Source organism: Toxotes jaculatrix, chromosome 6 (assembly GCF_017976425.1).
Source record: "Toxotes jaculatrix isolate fToxJac2 chromosome 6, fToxJac2.pri, whole genome shotgun sequence".
NCBI classification, from domain to species: domain Eukaryota; kingdom Metazoa; phylum Chordata; class Actinopteri; family Toxotidae; genus Toxotes; species Toxotes jaculatrix.
In genome coordinates, this window is record NC_054399.1 from 16527956 (window position 1) to 16549844 (window position 21889).

The 21889-nt window shown below is 39.8% G+C and overlaps 1 protein-coding gene across 3 annotated transcripts in view; it reads right to left on the reverse strand.

The window, feature by feature from the left end:
* dennd1b (DENN/MADD domain containing 1B) overlaps positions 1-21889 on the reverse strand; it is a 102320-nt gene that overhangs the window by 19991 nt on the left and 60440 nt on the right. For all 3 annotated transcript variants that reach the window (XR_005894187.1, XM_041039914.1, XM_041039913.1), the window contains 4 exons: positions 19992-20037; positions 18210-18311; positions 9498-9623; positions 5572-5673 (listed from right to left, as the gene is read on the reverse strand). Coding sequence is in view for 2 of the 3 variants with exons in the window: in XM_041039914.1 (XP_040895848.1) it covers positions 5572-5673; positions 9498-9623; positions 18210-18311; positions 19992-20037 (376 nt within the window). In the remaining variant the exon portion in view is untranslated. The remainder of the gene's footprint in view (positions 1-5571; positions 5674-9497; positions 9624-18209; positions 18312-19991; positions 20038-21889) is intronic.

Here is a 21889-nt window from a genome sequence, read left to right on the forward strand (position 1 = left end):
GGTAATGTGGAGCAGATGAGGGATTAGGGCAGCAGACTACATGCTGCACACTGTCTGAGACATGAGGAAGTTTCATTTCCTCCCTTTGTAACATGGAGCGCATAAAACTCCATCTCATAAATATGGACCTCACAGTCAAGACAGCTACACATTTCATGAGCACAGTCACAAATGCATGTAAATATGTTATGCAAGGTACAAGAAAACATGCACACAAACACTGACAAGCATACCACAACATTTGTGATTAACACAATAAAATAGCATTCTTTAGACATTAAAGCATGAGAAATATATGGAGCTTTTACAGGCCATGACCAAATAAAAGCTGGGAAAAACAAAATGATGTCAATGATACTTATAAACATATCAAAGTCTTTTTTCTTATCATTTTGGCCAATTATAAGAGCTCTGACTGTCTACTGCATCTTTTCTCCAAAAACAACACACAGATGGAAAAAAAAAGATATATCATGTTCCTAAGTACTGAACATGAAGAAAATCTTTGAATTACACCAAAACAATTACGTGACTGTAGATCACTCAGTCACACACATGGTGCACTGTTTTCTATTAACTAAATCCAACCACATTGACCCACAAGTTGCTGTTAGTTTCCTGTCCCATCACTTATATTATCAGCAAATCTCTGCGTGGAAATAATACTTTCCACTGACATCCTTAGGCTAATTTTGGCAAGTCTCTGCTATAAAAAACAAGCAGCTGCAGTTAAGTATTTTTCTTTTATTTTCAAGATGCGGGGCTAAGGTCTGCCGAAGTCCCGAAAAACTTACTTTCTATTTGTGCGTGTCCTTCTCCTAAATCTTTGTTTTCAGCCTCAGACTTACATCACTCCTGTTAATCCATTCAGGGCTTTCTTGCGTTAAGGTGGGAGGGAAAAGAAGCTAACAATCAGCAACAGTGTCGTTTGGATTTAAAGGTTACATTTATTTTGACAGATGTCTGCACTAAGTAACAATCATCACCTCTTACCTTTCAAACACTGTTTTGTATTTTTAAGAAAAACAACAAATGGTACACTTCTCTTTTGAATACATATACTTGAGAGCAACATATTGTCAGATATATTTTTTTTAACAGCAGCAATCCTACACCCGCCTCTGGAAGTGTGTCCAAAGTGTAACAACAGTGCAGGTTGTTTTAGGGTGCATGTCCTCAGGGACAGCCTGCTAACTAGCGACCGACACAGCCACCCGCTCCTCTGGTCAGAGGAGCTGGAAACTCATCATTAGATCATTTTAATGAGAGGTGAGACTGCAGGTTCCGACCACTGCTCCGCTACTTGGCTGGCCCAATTAGTGCAGATAATCAACCCAAATCATCACCTAGCCAAAGCCCACCCCACACCCCACCCTCATCTCCTTCCACACACCCCACCCTCGTCTCCTTCCACACACCCCGGCCAGATTACCTGCCTCACCGTGGGCCTTAATTAGACGTTACTCAACAATGGCAGACTGTGATCACCACACTCTCACACACACGCAAGCCAACACCAGCACTCACTCATGCACACACGCACACATGCACATACACAAAAACAAGATCACAAAAGGGCTCGTTTTCTTTGTTTTGAGAGTAAACCACCCAAAGAAAAAAAAGAAAAATTGCTCCAAAAATAGAAAGAAATTTAGAAATTTCAGGACTAAGTCAGGAACAAACAGCACAGTGGTAGACTAAATGAATTATTGGGGAAAAAATCAGACGTCATCAATACTTGTTAATCCAGTGATATGAAGAACAAATTTACATCATAACACTAAAGTGCTTTTGCTTTAATTGTTTGTTTTTTCTTATTTTACCTAAGAAACTCCAGCCAAACTATATGTATAAATAAAGTCAAACCGAAGCATGCAGTACACATTCAGGCGCACCAAGTTTCACACTTGGAGGAAAATCCTGCTCAGTCTCTTCACGTCTTCATGTCATCTTGTTTCCTGTTGCAGCTGTAGCTGCAAACAGCAGAGAGGGAGAGTTATCCCATCTGGCTACCAGAATACTGACTCACTCGCAGGTCGGTCACAGTGGTCTAGATTTATTTAAACTGTGGATCTGTGGAGCCAGACGTTGGGATATGGACACTACAGGGGTTAATTTTCAGAGACAGGCAGGGAGAGCCTCAAGGAAATGTACTTTTTTGTAATCTTGTTCTTATTTGTGGAATTTTAGCCTAAAAACTGTAGATCTTGAGGGATCTAGCACAAGTCTCTGACTCATAGTTACTGGAGCATGGACATCCAGATTTGGCCAAAAGGAAGGACGCCTAGGGAAGCTGTCTTCTTTATCCATCACTCTTATTGCTGTTATAATAATATTATCATAATAATTGTTATTATACTTTACACTTTACTGTAACTGCTGAAATATGGGGCCTTGCAGACCCAGTTGACTGGACAGAGCCACCACATGATCAGATTTTTAAATCAAATTATTTGGTTTTGTACTTTTCCCCCTTCCGTTCTGCAATAACATTCATTAAACACTAAGAATGACGAGTGATCACTGATTGATGGGTCGCATATTGTCTACAAAGGCTCCTGGAAGGACGTTATCAGGGTGTATTATCATGCAGACTCAATAAAACAGTGTATGGCTTAGTCAGTAAGAGAAACAGTGTGTGTGTGTGCTTGTATGTAAGTGTGCTGGAGCTGAGCATGGTTGATAGGAAGCAGGTTAATGTCAACAGGTTTTCTTCCGCATTCTTGTGGAAGATGTCTCCCACTTGTTTTGTTCTGAGCAGAGATGGGCTGGTGGACTGAACAGAGAGGAAAAAAGTGTGGGAACAGAAGTGTGTTGGAAGGTGAAACTGTGACTTTATAAGCAGTGTGTATGTCTGTATCCATTTTCGAGTTGGCTTGGTGTCTCTATTTCACAGAGGCACAAGATAATATTACTTTTGTTTCTGCTTTTGATCACTTAAGCACATACGTCCCTGTCATCTGCTTAGATCTGTGTGGATCAGAAAACTCCAAATATTGAGTTAAAGATTAATGTCAGGCCCATTTACATTTTAGTGATTTAGCAAGTGTGTATATCCAAAACAACCTACAATAAGTAATATGCTGTAAAAATAACTTTCAATAAGTGTATAAAAAGTTTTTATTGGCTTCTATCCACTGGGCCATTCAGCTCCCAAAGTATTAATAATGTTTGCTGAATTTTCATTAACAACTCCATGCTGTTCCCTCAATACAACTGGATTTACCTGTGGCTGATCATGAAGAAAAAAATGTAAAAGGAATGAAAACAAAATCATTAAATAAAGGCTCTGTAGAAAAGCAATTTCCCGCTGCGATTTTAACGCCTCAAACTCAGGAAACACCTCAGCATTACATCTGTGTGCTTCAATATGTGTGTAATGTATGCTGTGGTCTACTAATCCCAATAATATGGTTTGAATTTGGCTCAGGTTTGACCTTGTATTTCTGACATAAAGCTGACAGTGGAAAAATCCACACATTGGCCATTGTGTGTAACTGAATAAACAGTCTAAATCATTAGATACATTCTATTAGATAAAATGTTTCAGTCTTATCTAATACTGATGATTGGCTGCTTGATAACTGAGCAACCCAACCTGTTTGTTTGCGCTACTCAAGCTCATAAATGACAGCCATGATGCCCTGAATTCCCCTTTGTTAACAATCCCATTGGGAAATATGGCTAAAGTTGCTCACTTTAACTGGAGAATACAGAAAACACACAAACAAGCAAGCAAAACAATGAACTAGTTGCAAAAAGTTCGAAGTTTTAAAAAAGGATGCTACTGTAAAAGGTTAATCCCCACTCCCATTGTAATACCTAAAATGCAATTTTTGTGGAATTTAATCATTTTTGTATAAATGACAATATATAAGTTTATAAGTTTACTCACTGTATGTTGCTAAATGGTAATTATGTCATGTTGTGTTATTTTTTTGTTTGTTTTTTGGTGGGAATACTTGGAAGACAGCAGTTCTTCTTACAGGCGTATAAATAATGTGCAATATACTGACAGTGAAGACAACATATTGGATTATGGTGGATTATTATGAATAGGAAAAAAGGCTTAAAATAAAAAACTGTTTGTGTAAAAACAATCAATAACAAAACAAGAAGCAGACATACCAGAAAAAAAATCCAAACATCTCTTGGTACTCATGTATATAAAATTTTATGTGTGCTTGTGTGTGGCCAGGCAAGTTGAGTATTGTTTGTGAATGGATATGGGTCATGGCCAGAGCAGCGCTCGGGTGGACCGCTGGCCTCCCTCACTTTGGTCAAAAGAGGAGTGGAGGAGATAAGCTCACCCCATCCCCCGTGCTAGAGAGGAGGAGGAGGAGGAGGAGGAGATAAGGGCCTGTTTCCCAATGCTACCGCTGAGGCAGGAGCCAGCCGGGAGGATGCTTTGAACTGATGCTCGCTATCTGCTCTGCCTGGGAAAATTATAGACGGGGCAGAGTGTCCAGAGAAACAAAAGGCTGATTGAGGGCCGCTGTGCAGTAACTCTCAGGGGTAAATCACACTACTATCACGGGTCAGAGAGCACAAAGAAAAATTCAAGGGGTGAGAGGAAATTTTCTTCGGAGCCAGAGGTATCTCTGCATTCAGCACTGGCTCAGCTAAGTTTTGTATTGCTGAGGGGATTTGGTGGAAAAACATATTAAGTATACATGAATGATTTTAGGGGAAACTCATGGAACCACACATGAATAAAGGATACCTGGTCACACACTAACACACACACACACACATACTCTACATAATGCACATAAATACACATATGACCACAGTGGAGCTCACACTATTTACTAGTGGTGGATATTCAATTTTCTGGCCACATTTTTTGCTCGTACAGGCTTGTACATGCATGTTAAAGACAGAACACAACCATAACATGGTTTTCTACAGTAAAAATACTTTTAACAGGCATGACTTAACAGGATTTTGTTTGTACATTGAGCAAAATTAAGCAAGAGAGGAAGTGAGATGAGTGTTGAGAAATAACCAGTGTAAATAGTTTCTAGGGGTCAATAACCGTCTATAATCCCAGGCCTCTCTCTTTTCCATCTCTCCTCACTCTGAACAACTGAGTTGTCAAGATACTAAATGCTAACTTAACCCAGTTGACAGTTTGCTGAGTACAAGTGGTGCTGAGAGACATTTTTTTTATCTGTAAAAATAAATACTTTCACCCTTCTAAATAAAAATCTGCCCAAAAAAAAAAATAAACAGCTTGAAAATAAACTGACACTGATGGCAAACGATAGAGTAAACTGCCATTTAAGCACTCAGTCACCTTTTTCTATTTGTGCTTGCCTACAGCTTACAGGTCAGAGCTGTGCATCAGTGTCAATGTACCTATGAGTAAAGTAAATAAATAAGTAAGTAAATGAGTAAAGGTCCTGTTTTTACTCATACAATTGCATATATGCACAGAATTTTCACATTTTCATTGGTCACACACACACACACACACACACACACACACACACACACACACACACACACACACACACACACACACACACACACACACACACACACACACACACACACAGATGTTTTTACCTGTTTGAAGAGCTGCAGATTGACAGCCATGGACAGGAAGCTCCTCATGGTGCTCGAGCGATGGTTCACAAAGCTGTCCTCGCAGAATGTGATTGGCTCCCCCTGAGGAGTCCATGGAGACATAATTTTGAATAAACAAAAATTAAAATAAACAATTATTTCTAATTCATTTTGGCTCATTTTTCTTTGTTCCAATCTGTTTTTGCACCATGTTTACTTAGTTCAGAAATGAGCCACAGGAAGGAAGGCAGTCACATTTGGTGTCTTGAAAGGCAGGGGGTCTCACTAAAACTAAACAATGTGGTTTATAATATAATTCACAGCACTAAGACACTCACATCATGTCTGTTTTCATTATGCACTAGAAAAAGTCTTCTCGAAACAAAGAAGTATTTCAACTGATTTCTTCATTAGTGAGCCTAAGTAGGCCTGAAACAGAAAATGAGTCTAAAAGAGAGACAGGAAGGAAAGAGGAAGGAAGGAGGAGGAGGAGGAAGAGTATTCTTTAAAGAAAAAAACAGAAAACAGTCCCTTATAAAACAGTTCCCCTGGCAGAGTGCACACGATCTCCCCCAGACCAGAAGACAGTGTCCCAGTAAACTCCCCAGTACTCCACACTAACACATTATCACATTATTACTATTTCTTACATCATGTCTGTTGGCCTGTGAGCTATAGACGCAGAGGATGACAACAGAACCACTGCAGGCCAATCACAGGCAGCCCCACGGTCATTTCCAATTCACGTTTTCTCATAATTAACATAATTCTCACATATTTCAACGATGCTCTAAATTCTTCTGGTGTTAAACAATATGCTTTGTCTGTTCCAGGCTACGAGCACAGTGTGGCACATAAAAACAACTTAACGACACTGGAGACTAACCCCATTTTCAGGGATGGTACCAGTGGCCCAAATTACATCACAGGAATACTGCTCCACTTACATCACAAAAAGTTTTCAAGGCGTGTTCTCATGTAAAAGCCAAGTTGAAAGTAGCTTCAGTTATAGTTTAATCAGCTTTGTAGTCTCCATCTGGCTACTACAGCCTCGGACCATACTGCAGACAACAAAACTGAATAGCTTTCTGAGACTAACAACTATCTGCTACTAAAAAAAAAAACTTTCCAAGACAACTTTAAGACTAGGTCTGTGTACACATCAGAATCCAACAAAATCCTGTGGTTCACAAAGGCCTGCACTGAATGCCAATCGCTGTGGCTGCTAGACACAAACTTTAATTTTATCTATTTCACCAGGGTCACCAAGGTCACACAGCACAACAAAGAATTACAAAAAAGAAAAAAATCCCCCACTGTCTTAACTGTATTCAGCCAATAAAGTTAACGTAAAACGGTATTTAGAGGAGAAGCATGGGGATGGTTCTGTAATTGCACAAGGACAGACAGACATATGCACTCAACACCTAGTACTTATAAAATTTTACCACATTTTACTGAAACATGTAAGGGTTTGGTGCCTTGCTTAAGGATGAGTCATGTAAATGCTGAGTGATGAAGGAGCATTACTTGTTAACTTTCTCCGAGGCTGCTGTCATCAGTGCCGATGGCTGCAATCCCAGTGGTGAACTTCACCCATTCATGGCACACACATTCAGCACTAAGAATGTGTTCATGTTATGTTAATGTTATACTCAGATATGTTGAAGCACCACATTGAGTGGCAGTTCTCCAAAGATCAGTGTTCTAACCTGGGAGCTGAACTGCAGCAACTGGTGGAAGTCGATGCTAAAACTTTGAGCCTATTTTCATCAGATTGTTAAGTGAGTATTCTTTGACAGCTGTTAATGAAATGAAAGATTATGCATTATTAATGTAAAGGTAATGTTCCACATGTATTTAGAAGGATTTGAAGGATCAAGAGCAGCTTCTTTAAATTTAAGACTGAAATTTCAAATAGTCTTTAGAAGAAATATCATTCTTTTATTTTACTCTGTTTATAGTTTGTTCTATTTTTTCCATTTGTATTTTGTGTTTCTTCAAGTCCATATTTTAGGTTGGATTGAATCTGCCTTTTCACTTGTTTAATTTTTGCTAGGTATTTGGACACGTGTTATATGTAGGTTGCTTTATGACAGTAACAGCTCTTTATATATATCATTTCAGGAAAATATTTAAGATTTACTGCAGAGCTGTTATATTAGGCAGCTTTAGTTTTAGCTTGGTGTGCCTAATAAATTAGCAGTGTAGATATTCTTTGAATATATCTATCTGCTATACATGAGAATATACAATGAGAAAGATTTGTGTCTAAAAATTACTATACTACTTTTAAAACCCACCCTGACTGAGCACCCTGACCACCCCCAATCAGAGTTTTCACACCTGGCTGCGTGATATGAACTGGTTACATGCCTACTTGAGTAGAACTAGGCTAATTCTGTTCCAAATTTGTACTGAGTGCGCAGCCATTAAATATACACACCCACCTATCTGACTTGGCTTCATCAATGGTGGTGAAAACTAATTTGAATTGCTATTTCAGGTTCTTTTTCCAGACACGTGTGCTGCTTTGAGCTGGTGAGAAGCACCTGGGGGGAGCATCGACGTGCGCTGAAACTGATGACCTAAGAAATGCTGTTCTAATCAGCTGATTGCTTTTCAACTCATTATCATTTTCCAGTATTGTTTCATTTACAACTCAGCAAGACTCCCACCAAGCATCCACACCCCTCCTTCTGTCGAGGCATATGGGCCTGTGAACCACAGCGCTTGGCTCAGCTCTGTCTAGGAAGATCTGCTCAGCTCAGAACAACAACTACAAGTGATATTTCAGAAATATCATAACCTGGGGAGTATCATCAGTACCTTCATGAACACAGATGTGCAGTTTGTGCATGATTATGTGTGTGCATGTATGTAAACTCCAAGGCTTTTACACAGATCCCATCTAATAGGAAACATGGTGTGAGTGAACTGAGAATTTACTGCATGTTGTGCTCACACACAGAAATACACACACACACTGAGTCTCAGTGCTTGTGTCAGGGGGGAGGCAGTTTGTTCATATACTGTCTGTGTACAGAAAAAAGAGAGACAGCATCAATAATATAGCATCTTGACTCCAGTAGTCCACAAAGTCCAATTAATCTCAAAGCCAGAGGAACAAAGGGCTCGCTATTTGACAAACAGGACATGCTGTAGTTTGCTTTGCTCTGACTCAGACTTGATAAGCAGAAAAGATATAGAAAAGAAATGTTAGGGGGGCTTAGTAAAGGAGAGTAAAACACCAAAGGTGGCTAAAAGGGATCTTCAAAGGGAACATCCTGACTCTTCTCAGTGCCTCTGACATTTCACTGCATCAGACAGGCCCACCTTAGCTCTGCGCTCTGACTGAAAACACACCTTTTACCTTCAGTCAAGACTGCCCCAGTCTAACCAGATGCCAGTGAAATTTGACTCAGTTAGCCCAAACTGAGATCGCTCCTATGTGCTACACATTCTGAAGAGCAAATATTCATGTGTGCACATACTTCTGCTTTTGGATAAAATCACAGTCTGTCTCAGTACAGGTTGTCTCGTTATTTAAATGAATAACAAGACAAATGAATTCATTGTTGAAATGTGGTAGTTGAAACCAGTTCGTGGATTCGGTTTGTCTGCTGCCTGTTGATTATCCAGAGATACATTATTTTTGGTAAAGAGAAGTTGCTGTTCACTTTTATCGGTGAATATTTCAAAACAGAACATTTAAAACTAAAATCAACTGCACTGATAAATGAAACTAGAGAAACCTGAGAAAAAGGATTAGCTAACGCTTCTGGTTAAACACTGTGCCGTACTCTGGGATTGATGGGTAACAAGTGTATATTCCAAAATTAATTTTAGTATATACGGGTCCTAATATGACAGGGTGATGCTCTTAATTAAGATCATTGCAGTAATTAATGATACTGGATCCTTACAGGTTTATATCTGAGGGCATCTCGGTAGGATCCAAACAGAGCGGCCTGCGTTCTCAGGAAGGCCCTTGCCACACCACTTCCTGTTGCTGTTGACTGCTTCTTCAGCTTACTCTTCAGAGGGGACACCTGGTGAAAACATAAAGAGAGAATGTGGGAGAGAAAAAGACATAGAGAGATGGGGGGAAGGAGGGGGTAGGGAGAGATGGAGGGGTAAAAGTTAAATTATCACCTCTGAAATTGGTGGAGGAAACAGCTAGCCCATTCTGGGTGTGAAGTATCACATTTGCAGGTCATCTCAAAAAAGAAAAGAAAAGAAAGGGAAAAGCTTCAGCCTTTCCTCCAAGCTTATCTGTTGTGCTGCTCTGAGCACCTGCTGCTTTGCTAATTGAGCAGAGGATGGGGGGCAGCAAGAGGGAGGGGGACAGCAGAGAGGAAATGGAAACTCACATCCTCACTCTTCCTCTTTCACCCTCCCTCTCCTTGCTGCCACCCCCTCTTTCCTACCCATCACCTTCTTGCTTTTTCACTTCTATCTCCATTTCTTACTCCCCTCCTCTTTCTTTCCAGTCCTCTTGTTTTCCCCTCCCCTGTTGGCTCTCCCGGACTCCCTCTAGAAAGGGACTCTTGACATAAAATGTCTTTAATTATTTTCCTCTCTCCTGGCTCTGTCTCCAGGACTCCAGGCGAGAGTGGAGAAGCAGCAGGCCCGAGCTTGTTTTAGGATGACAAAAGATTCACCCTGGCCACCGGGCCCTGGGGAGTCTGGGAAGGAAGTTGTCAAGAGGCTCTCCTCACCTGCTCAGCAGTAGTCTGACTGTGTTGTGGCAGAGCGAGGAGGAGGCAGAGATAGCGAGGGACTGCCACTCTGTGTGGGCTGTGCCAGCTTAGCACAAAAGCATGATTGGGTTGCATAGGAGGTCCAGATTACTGTAATGTAGTTTGGTGTGGGCTGTTAGCAGTTGTATGGGCTTCAATCATGATTTGAAAAGAAAAACCTATAGGTTGAACCTTCAACCTCAATTAGTGAAAAACAGACTAATTGTTATTCTTCCTTGAATATCTCTGCAGTGTTTTGTGGTATATTCTATACAGTACACCAGCATATAATATGCTAAAACCAGTGGTTGATCTTTTTACATAGAACTCAGAAGAATGTTGCCTTCAGAACGGTGCCTGTGGCTGGTAATGATTCAGATTGTCTTGCTCATGGGCACAACAACAGGACAGATAAACCAAGGGATGCTCTGAATATTCTGCCGCCTGAATCGTCAGAGAAAACTGACTGCACATGCAAACCAGATAAAGTGCATGTCAAACAATCAGGAACAGAGTAACATTTTTGGTTAGCAGATTAGATTTAACACTGCACTACATATTAGTCCATTCAGTCACCTCCTAATACAGTGCAACATTTGGTCGTGTGCGCTCTGGTGGCTCTGTGATCAGTGTATGTGTCAGATATTCACATGTTACTCCTGTCTGGTTTGTCCACTCCTGTTAAGCAACACAAAGCATTTACCACATTTATCAACATTATTAGTTTGAATGCTGTTATTGGTAGTGGAAGTATTTGTAGTCAGGAGGACAAGCAAGAGGAGATGAAAGCAGAAAAGAAATTAGAGGTTGAGTCTACCACTAAATGGCTCCAGTTACTCGGTAATGTGATAAAATTTTGATCAGGTCTACTTCAATCAGAGGTGGCCAAATTTATCATGCTGTGAAGCCGCAGCGTTAGAAGGATACCACAGTCTGGCGACTGCAATTAGCCTATCTAGAAAACTTCAGGGAGGAGAAGCAAAGTGTTAGCACAGCTCATGCAGAGGACAGGCAGAAAGAAACAGAGAGGCAGAGAGAGAAAGAAAGAAAGAAAAAGTGAGACACAGAGAGTGGCAGTCTTAAACTGGGACAAAGACAAAATGAACAGCGTCGATTCCTCTCCCCTGGGCTTTCTCACTCTCCACAACGTCCCCGTGCTGCCATTGCAAATGCTCCCAGGCATCAAATAGAAAGTTTATCATGGTTAAATTAACAAGTGTCATCTCCATATTCACTCATTGTGCTAAATGCTTTTATGTTTATGTAAAGCCCTTTCTGGAATTAATATTTCATGTTTATGTGCATTTTTACTGATTTTTTTCATCCTTGCAAATCATTAAACTGTCTTTTTCGGGGGGAGAATCAAAGCGAACACAATGTCAGTCTAAGAGGGGGAGGCATACCCCAAAGACTGTCAGAGAAGATTGGATAGCGGAGTTTACTCTGCACACAGAGTTCTGTACAGCAGCTTTGAACGGGTGAGAGCACTGCAGTGGCAAACACTTTTTAATGAGGTGGGGACACAATCACTTGTGTGTTGCTTCCCGGTGTTTAAGAAAAATGGGTGATAAAGTGATAAGTTTGAAGTTTCAAGTGTATTCACGAGTAAAATTAAGCATGATGAAAAGTATTCCTCTTTAGTCACATTCGGTAATTAATTAATTTGTCACATATAGCAAATATAGTAGCAGTGCATGACAAATGGAAGGATAGTATTTTGCTAATAGAAAAGCAAAGCACGGTCTCTTCCTTCACAAAAAATAAATGTATGTTTAGTAATTGGATTTCGAATGTGGTGCCTACACCATAATCATCAGGTATGCCTCCACGGTAATAGCTCTGTCAAACTAATTAACTCCTACAGTTTGAGTGAAGCTAACAAGATGCGTACAGGCATCAGAGGAAGGCCAAGCTCTACAGGTGATAACCCTATTTGGCAGTGACATTTTTTAGTGTAAAGTCACAGTGGCGGTGATGAGATCAAAGGAAGAGAGTCCCCCATTGGGTCCAATTAGAACTATAGCATTGTACAGGGAAGGGGTGGCAGGAGGAGAGAGAGAGGAGTGGGTGGTTGGGGGAGAGGGAGAAAAAAAAAACTGTTGAGTTATGATATTCATAATCTATGCAGAGAGGCCTTTCCAGTACAGGTCTTCTCCCCATAGCTGTGATCTTTTCAATTTACATCAAGGGAAGATGGTCGGGGATGAAAGCAGGGCATCCAAGGCGCACAGCCCACAGAGGGCAGACATGGGGCCTCATTAAGGCCCAGCCCAGCCAGCCCCAAACAGGGTTTGAAGTGCGTCACATAAAGAGCATGGGGTCAAAGGTCAGACATAGAACAGATCTCCATTTAACTCTCCAGCTGGAGATGGTAATTAGCAGGTGCAATGATGATCCCTGTCTGACTGTAAGGGATGATACCACTGTCGGTGACACCAGGCATCTGTGTGAATGTGAGAGTGTCTGTGCATGTGTATCACACACAGTGCCTTGATGCACATGGTACATACTAAAACATCCATCAGGGATCCCAACTCATATCACACTCATTTGCAGAACACACAGTTATTGTATACAGTATATAGTACATTTATAATAACACAAGCTTTTGGTCTGTCTGTACAAACAGAGCACACAACATCCTGGTCACCGCTGATGATTAAGTATTGGACGAATCATTAACTTCTATGTTTCGTTAACAACAAGAAACAGAAAACCAAACATGTCACAATGTAGGAGATGAGCCACTAATATTATATTTACTATTAAGTAAAAAAAAAAAAAAAAAATCAGTAAAGAAAAAAGTTACACACAAAAATATGAGTATATATTTAGAATTTTCCACTAAATTTTCACTAGAGCATAAAAAACCCTCCCAAATAACGACCCTGACACTTGTCTGTTGTTAAGGGAAAAAAATAAAAAAATAAATAAAAAGTTGGGTTTTCTTCTCACAAAAAAAGAATGTTTTGTTTAAGAATCTGTCCAGGGAAAGAAAGCCATGGGGATGCAATTAAAGAACTACAAAGAAAAAAATAGTTATGAAAATCTCCCACTTTCTTTTGATGTGCTGCAGTCTGAACCATACACACACACACATACACACACACACACACGTAGCCACTAACACACGTACAAATCTGAACAAAGACACACAAAGAACTGGCATATATTCTCACACATGCACATATATATATACATGTACACAATGAGCATCTAATTTGGAATCTAGAAAATTCATTCATTCAATTTAAAATAAAAATTTTATGATTTAAAAAATGAACTCCTTTTTTCAGTCTTACAATAAATCTGCACAATCACGAGGACATTGCTTTAGATGATGGGGTGGAGTCAACTACAGTCTCTTATAACTAACCACATAATGTCACTAACCAAAAGCCTGAGGTAGGATTAGCAAAGCGACGGGATGAAATAAATATGTAAAAACAGAGAAAGACTAGAATAGATAAGACTATTAAAACATGTAGTGAGACATATAATTCTTAGTAATTCGGTATGTTGATCTGTTGTTAAGCACATGCAATACAATACATTAGACAGGCGAAATGAAAAAGAGTGAAAAAGCAAAGGGGAGAAAAAGTCCACGTGTGTGTGTGTGTTTTAATAGGGCTATCTCAGTGCCATGAGATTCTCCCCGGTGTGAGGTTACTTTGTCAAGCTGACCTCTTATAGCAGCTGAGCGGCTGAGTTTTGCATACATAATTAACTACAGCTAAATGTCATCTCTCACTTCAATAACTAACGCAGTGGGTGATACTGCTCTCCCTTTTTGACTTCTAATCCGGAGTGAACCGCCGGCAGAACGACTATGTGAAAATGAAGTGCAGCTTTTAAACTCCACATGAGTAAATGAAGGGCTGCTAACGCTGTGGAGAGAGTGTATGCACAGTTCATCGCCATTTAAAACAATCGTAACCTGTCAAATAATCTTTCAAATGAGCAGATCTCGACATTTGCAGTTGGTAAAGTACAGACTCAACAACAACAACAGAATCCGATACTTTGCTTGGAGCATGTTATTATATGTCGCAGCACCGAGACTGTTTCTGGTATAGTATGTAACTGAGGTGGAGCAACAGCATTCTCAGCACTGAGCTACCATGTAGTTAGTACAGCATGTGAGGGGCTTTACTGTAGGTGGCTCCGCTATACTGGGAACACACCAGTGAAATGAAACACGCTTGGCTGCATCTAAACCAAAAAGTGGGGGAATCTGGTGGACAAACCAAAAATCTGTGAGTAGCAAAAGTTTACTCGCGAACTAGATCTGAGCGTCATTGATGTACATTCCTGGCCGACAATGGGTAGGTGTCTCTGTGTCTGCCTGTGCATCTGCATGTGTGAGTGTTGCTGCTGTCGGCTGTACTCTGTTGTAGATGATGATGTAGATGTTGTTTTCTGGGAGCGTCAGAAACTGAACACCAAATTAAAGCCGCGATGTTTGATTAAGTGTGCCAGGTGATCTCAGGAGAGGCGCGCAGACACAACCTCAACCCCCTCATTCATTTGTAAACCTCCAAATGCAGGCTTGAAATACAGGAAGTAGGTGTGTACGCTGTAAATTTCCCCCTTGATTGGGAATACAAATGATCAAATGTATGAAGGCTTGGAATGTATGGGTACACGGTGTCAGCAAAGTAGCGAGAGGCAGAGAGGAGGAGAATAGAAGGAATTAGGCTGTGATGTGAAAGAGAGCATCTGAAAATAAAGATGTAAGCGGCATTGTAGCACCTCACCTTGAATACGTGGCACAGAAAGAATAATACATGAAAAAATTCTTCTGTCATTGGTTGGAGATCAATTGCCAGGATCAAATACTAATCTGATTCAGTCACACACTGTTTGTTTTCAGAATTAACAGACTCCTAATTTGCTATTCTTGGATACTTTTAATGACTAGCGCGGTAAACAGCTCCACCAACCAAAAGCCAATTATAACTTTATCAGCACAATCTCTGTGCGGAAGAGGAACTGTGGATCTCAGAAAAAGAAACAAAAATACCTTGATCTTTCAGGGAAAAACTTTTTTTTTTTTTATTGACTATTTCTTTTCACTGTGCTTGTCAACACATTGATTTTACTGACACAAGCACAGTCTCTCTGAGATTAATATGATTTATTAATAGGTAAAAACTATTGAAACTTTCAGTTCAAATTAAAAATATGCATAATCCTGCTAAAAATACACTATATAGAATTAAAAAAAGGATCTATTTCTCTAAAAATACCACAATGTTAAGAATATTTAAAATCTTTATAATAACAGTAAAAACAGAGGAACACAAATGCAAATAAAGGAGCAAAAAAGTTTCTTGATCACCACTATATTTTATATAAAAATACCAGATTTTTACAACTACAAAATTATGGGGGGGGGGGACAAACTCAAAACAAAAAAAATTAAAGACAACTGATGTTATTAATTCATTTTAACTGTCAGAACACGCCCTGAACATTTGAAGAGACAATTCCAGACCAAAAGTGCAATTAATGTTGAACATGCATGTGATTTTCCAATTAAAAAAAAAATTGTTAAAAATGTATTTTCATAAGATTGTTGCATCCTTTTTTGACCCGTTACCAATTACTCTTCTATTCAGATCTTTCCTTTTTTTGCCAAACGGAACAGCTACTGGCATGGTAGCATTTGTAATAGTCAATAAATCTAAAATATTAAGTGTGAAATTGCGGGAAAAGACCATTAAGGGGCGGGCACTAGTGGAGTCGGCGTAGGGGTCCTGTCTGAAAGAGGGCGGCTAATTCAGGACAACTGTGAACTCTGAACCTGCTAAAAGCACGGCCACTGGTCAGCCGAGCAACATAATAGAGTCCACATGTGCTCACAGCCCGCATTGCCATAATTAGACAGATCTCTTAAGGTTTCCTTAAATCAACATCAGAGTGCTTTGTTTTCCCTCTTAGTTAGATTTGAAATACGCAAAAAAAAAAAAGAAGAAGCCTGTGGCCTTTATCTTTTAATCCATTACATGCTTTATATATTCATACAAAGTGATGTTGGGCTTTTAAAGTGAGAATAATCATTCACTTCATGAGTCTCAGGGCTTCTGTTTCACACTGAATAAAGCCTGAGTGTTAAGTAGCCAGTGTTACAGTGAGAATTAGAGAGAAATGAAGAGTGGTTTTAATAGCTCAGGAGCAACACAGGCACTTCAGCTCAGGCAGAGAATCGCTCAGCATTAATCAAGATTTCAGGCCTCTGTTTGACAAACTGCACAATGCCTCAAACATCTCTGTGTGTGTAAACACAAACATCAAATGCCATGTGGCATGTCCTCATCACTAACAAGCAAACTAACAAGAGACCTGGAATTCCACTCAATTAGTACCTGCTCGCTACCTTATTAATCTACTAGCCCTGGTGAAAAGATCAGAGGAGACAAGAAGAAAAAAAAAATGAAAAGGAATAAAAACAACAACAACAATTTGTTACAATAAATATATTAATGCCAGGGAAGCTTTGGTTTCAGGTGGTGTAATTTGACATGATATGCGGGCTATGTTCTGTCATTAGTCAGGAAAAATGGTGAGTAGGGGATCAAAGCAAAAAGGCTCTGAGCCTGCCACTTAATTTATCACACGGCAAAGACAAAGGCTTTTCTCTCTGCTTCTGTCGCTTTTCAAAAGCCCTGACTCCTTTTTATGACAAACTCAGTTTGCAGTTTAAATTAGGACTTGAGTCCCTGGTTGCAGAAAAGCAAGCAAGCAGGCAGGAAGTGAGAGGAAGGTACTGTAGCCAGACAGGCACACAGGCAAAGAAGCCTGAGAAGCAAACAGCGGGTGCAAGAAACGTCCAGGCTGGCGGTAAGTACTCTGAGAGAGAAACAAGAACGCAGACAGGTGTCATGAAACTCAAGCAGCCAGGCAGCTAGGCAGGCGATAAGGTAGGCATGCAAACAGGCTGAAAAGTAGGCAGGAAATGGTAAAAAAAAATTGTAGGAAAGATCACACTATTACAGGTAGTGAGGAAGCATTCATACACACTAGCAGTTGTAGTAGGCTGAGGAGTGCTAAATCAGGAGAACCAGAGAAGTGTGGGAGTGTGAGAAGGTCTGGAGTCTGCTGGGCAGTGGATTGAATTATATACTGCTGTTAGGGCAAGAGTCCAGTAGGCAGTGGAACCTGAGTATATACTGTTAGGAGCGTAGGTAATAGTGCGTCCACAGCCTCAGTGGGGCCTCAGTGCCTCACAGAGGAGCCTTAATACACACGCCCAGAAAAACAGCTAAACAAACAGATCCCTGCTTTGACAAAGACCAGGAAGACAAGCAAGTGCGTTGTTCTGAACGTTTGTGTGTGTGCGTTTAAGTGTGTGTATGAATGTGTGTAAATGTGCAAGTGACCCTGACGCCGTGGTGATGCTTCCTGTAACACTGACCGGCGTCGGTGCTCCATTAATTAAAGAGACGATGCGCTGGCAGGTGGCTTCACTGCCCACACTGGTAATTGGCCCCCTTCTTCCCACTCTCTCCCCCTAGAAAATCACCCATCTCTGCCTTTTCTTTTCTCTGCCTCGTTCCCTCCTCCTATCTCTCATTCTCAGAAACATGCCAGTGGGCAGGCAGAAATGCAAGACTTTGTGAAATAATGATTAGAATGGATGGAGATGAAGGGAAAGGAGTTGCACATTTTCCCACAAGCCTCTGATGGTTGGGGAATGCTGTTCGCCTTCAAGCGTCATACAACGCGACGGGAGTTTACTTTAGACAGCCACAACATGAGGAGCCAGTACTGCAGTCATTAATGATGTGGGGAGGGGACAGAGCTGTACTTTGACAAGTTTCTGCATGTGTATGCATTAGTCTGTGTGTTTGTGTGTTTTTTCTGTGTGTGTGTGTGCGTGTGTGTTTGTCTCACCACGTCACTGGGCAGGTTGTGCAGGTCATCAAAGGGACTCTCCAGGGTGTTGGTATCCACATTCAGAATGACCACATCCTCCAGTGACCGACTGCGTACTCTCTAAAAGAGGAAATGTGCAGTGTTGTTACATTACAAGCATTGTCACAGTGACTTAAAACAATTCTGACCATTGTCTCACAATATTGAATAAATCTCCACCTGTAAATATTATTTATAAAAGCATGTAGAAGTTTGTAGAAGTTTAAAAAGGTTAAAAACATTTTTTGAATAATAAAGTTTATGTTGCTTCTACATGAAAATATGATCTAGCACAAATTTTCAAAGTGTACATATTTGTTTTTTGTAGTACCTTAAAGAAATTAATTATTTTACTTTTTTTTAAACAATAATTATAATACTAGTAGATTACGGTGTGTTAGGCATATTTTGAATAATACATAAAATATAATTTGGTTAATTATTAAATCACAGTGTTAAGATTTTCAATCTTTAGTTTAGTTCAAGTGTGTTTCCCTGCAGACAAAGTCACTGATGTTCCGAAGCACCAGGAAGGAGAAAACACAGCGGTCACATTTAAAACCACACTGTCATCAAACTCCTTCGCGATTAACAATGAAAAATGGCGTGCAAGAAAAAAAAATAATAGAACATCTTTACTGTAACACACACGCGCTCACAGAATGAAGAACGGCACTGAGAGGGTACATTTGGATTGCGCAAACATTTTCCACTGCACCAAAACCTCATGCATCAACAACAGCAGAGTGATGCTGTGCTGTGCTGTGTGCATCCTGATGGCGACAAATTCAACAATTATTTCAGTGTGGTGCAGGATGCAGGCAGGTGTGGGGGGGGGGGGGGGGGGGTGCGGGTGGGGGAGATAGCATAGTGTGTGAATTTCTAGTTTGTCACTTTTGTGACAGCCTGTGCAGTGGAGGCTCACATGCTGATCTGGACTAATTATGTAGTGGCGGAAAGGGGGTCTGTCACGGATGCAGAGTGTGATAAATACTGCCACTGCCGCAACTGTCAGACAAATATCACAGACACACACACACACACACACACACACATATATACACACACATGTGAATTACAACATATGCATTTGCCCAATTACACACACACAAACACACACACGCACACACAGAAAAAACACTTATATACTAACACTTACACACAAGTGCAAATATGCGCGTGCTTACAACATGCATTCACACACAACAGCAGTGCTGGTGACCCCCAGCCAACACACAGGGTTTAACAATGAAGTAGAAAAGCTCTTTGTTTGCAGATGCTTTTTCTGCCTTTCTCTCTCTGTCTTTTGTACTTCTGGTTAAGAATGCATATAAGCAAGAGACGGAGATAAAGAGGGAAAAACATTCTGTCAGTTTTTTTGATTCAACGTGTTCGAGGTGCCAAAAACTGCCTTACTGAAATTTTAAATATTTCACACCAAAATTAAGAGCACATGTCAGCACAGAAGGGTGCGGCATTAGAATATAAATTTACAGCGACTTCCCTCAATGTAATGTTTTTTTTAATTATTTTTTTATTTTTTAAGAAAATCTACTGACAAGGACCCTGAAATTCATAATATGTATCTGAATCAAATTAGAAAACATCAACATTCAATTTCTGATATACAGAGTTTGCACATGTATTTATCAGTTTGCAGCAGCACATATAATTATGCACATACAGTATAATGATGAACACATTTATATATATGTATGCACATTCATATGCATACACATACCCACAAATTAACGAACGTACCTCCAGCAGACTAAGATGAACTCCCACAAAGTACGGCATTGGTGCACTGTGGATGAAGAGAGAAAAACAAAGCTGTGAGCAATATCAATATCAGATGGTTACATGCAGTAAAGAAATATTTATGGTGGCTGCACTAGCACAGCAGATTTTACACACCCATCTGAAAAAGTAAAAACTTTGATGTCGAGGGCACTGTTTGATTAACACATTAGCTGGTCTGCAGAAATGTATTAACATACTATTTAGTATTTGATAACTCTTCAGTTATTTATCAAGTAATAAACTGGCATTAATCACAGCTTCTTCAACGTGATTCATTACTTTTCTCTGTATTATATACTTAGAAACAGAATGCCCTAAAGACGTGACCTGGCTGTAATGTAACTTGTGTTTGCATCTGTGATTATTTTAACATATTACTGACTAAACTTTTAATTTGAAAAAAACAAACAAAAAAAACAAGACTTAGAGACCTAAAAATAATACAATACTATCGTAACACTAAATTAAATTTTATCATTGCTGGAAACTATGTGGAAACTATCGGACCACGACAGATGTACAGTGGATGTACTGTATATTTTAATTCAACTGCACATGTCATAAGATAACCATAACCCAGGCAACAAAACTGATTATCATCCATATGTTGTTTTAACCAAATCATATTACGTCTAGGGCATGACCGCTGACCATTCAAAATTATTTTCCTAAGCACCACCATGACACTCAAAATGGGAAACAACATTAAACACACTGGTGTGTGTAGCAGGACAAACAAAAAGGGCCGGTGGTACTGAACTGGTTTTTAAAGAGCTAAAAGAACAAACAAGTTTCTCCTTCTTTCTTCTGCTAATGAGTAGGTTTGATTTTCAATGACTTGTGGATTAAAGTGTTAAAATGTTATTTCAAGTGGTTTTGTACTTTTTTTTTGTGTAAAACTGTCACAAAAGTATTAGTTTACCAGGACAGAAATTACACATAAAATACAATATGCAAATGTTACAACTATTATTACTCAAAAAGAACTGAAAGACAAGGAGCACTGTCTAGAAAGCTAAAGGGTAGAATTGTCAAGTTTTCTTTTTAATGCTAAATAAATATACTCTGCATGGTGATTATCGTGTAATTCTTATTTTATGTCATATTTATCTTCATACTGAAAGTCAGTGGCAAGGAAAAGTTGAATCATAGAGTATGATTCCCTTCTACCAACATGAATTAAATAAACAAAAACAGTCAAATAATAGAAAGCATTTTTATGATGAGGTTTACAGAGGCAGCAATAATCGGATGGCTTTGGGTCAGTGTATTCCTGGCCAGAATGATTCAGAAGCCACAGGCTTGTAATCAACTTAAAGCAACAGAAAAACAAACAGCAGGCCTGTAGCTCTGCACTGTAGCCGCTGTCCTCTCTGTTTATGAATATACAGTACTGACTTTCATGAACGTTTACACAGACACATGCACATATACACACCAGCCTGTGCAGAAACTCAAATGCACTGTACACACACACACACACACACACACACACATCCCCACCCTCCTACACACACACACATGCACACGCAGCATGTAATATTATTTAGTTATCTAATCAGTGCATGGAGAACACCCCTGTGATTAAATAAGATAATGATGAGTCTTCACAGAGTGTTGGAAATCACATTTTACTGTCAGTGATGAATAGATTTTTAAAGCTGATGTGCCCCTCATGGTAAAGGCTTGTACTGTATGAGCACTATCAGCACTGATTCGGCAAAAATCTCCTCCTTTTACATAAGCCGACTTCCCCACTGTGCATTTTTCTTCTAACACGTACAGATCTGAAGATGACCTGAATGCACGTAGATTTGTAGATGAGCTGTTACTTCTGCTCTCTATTCAGTATCAAT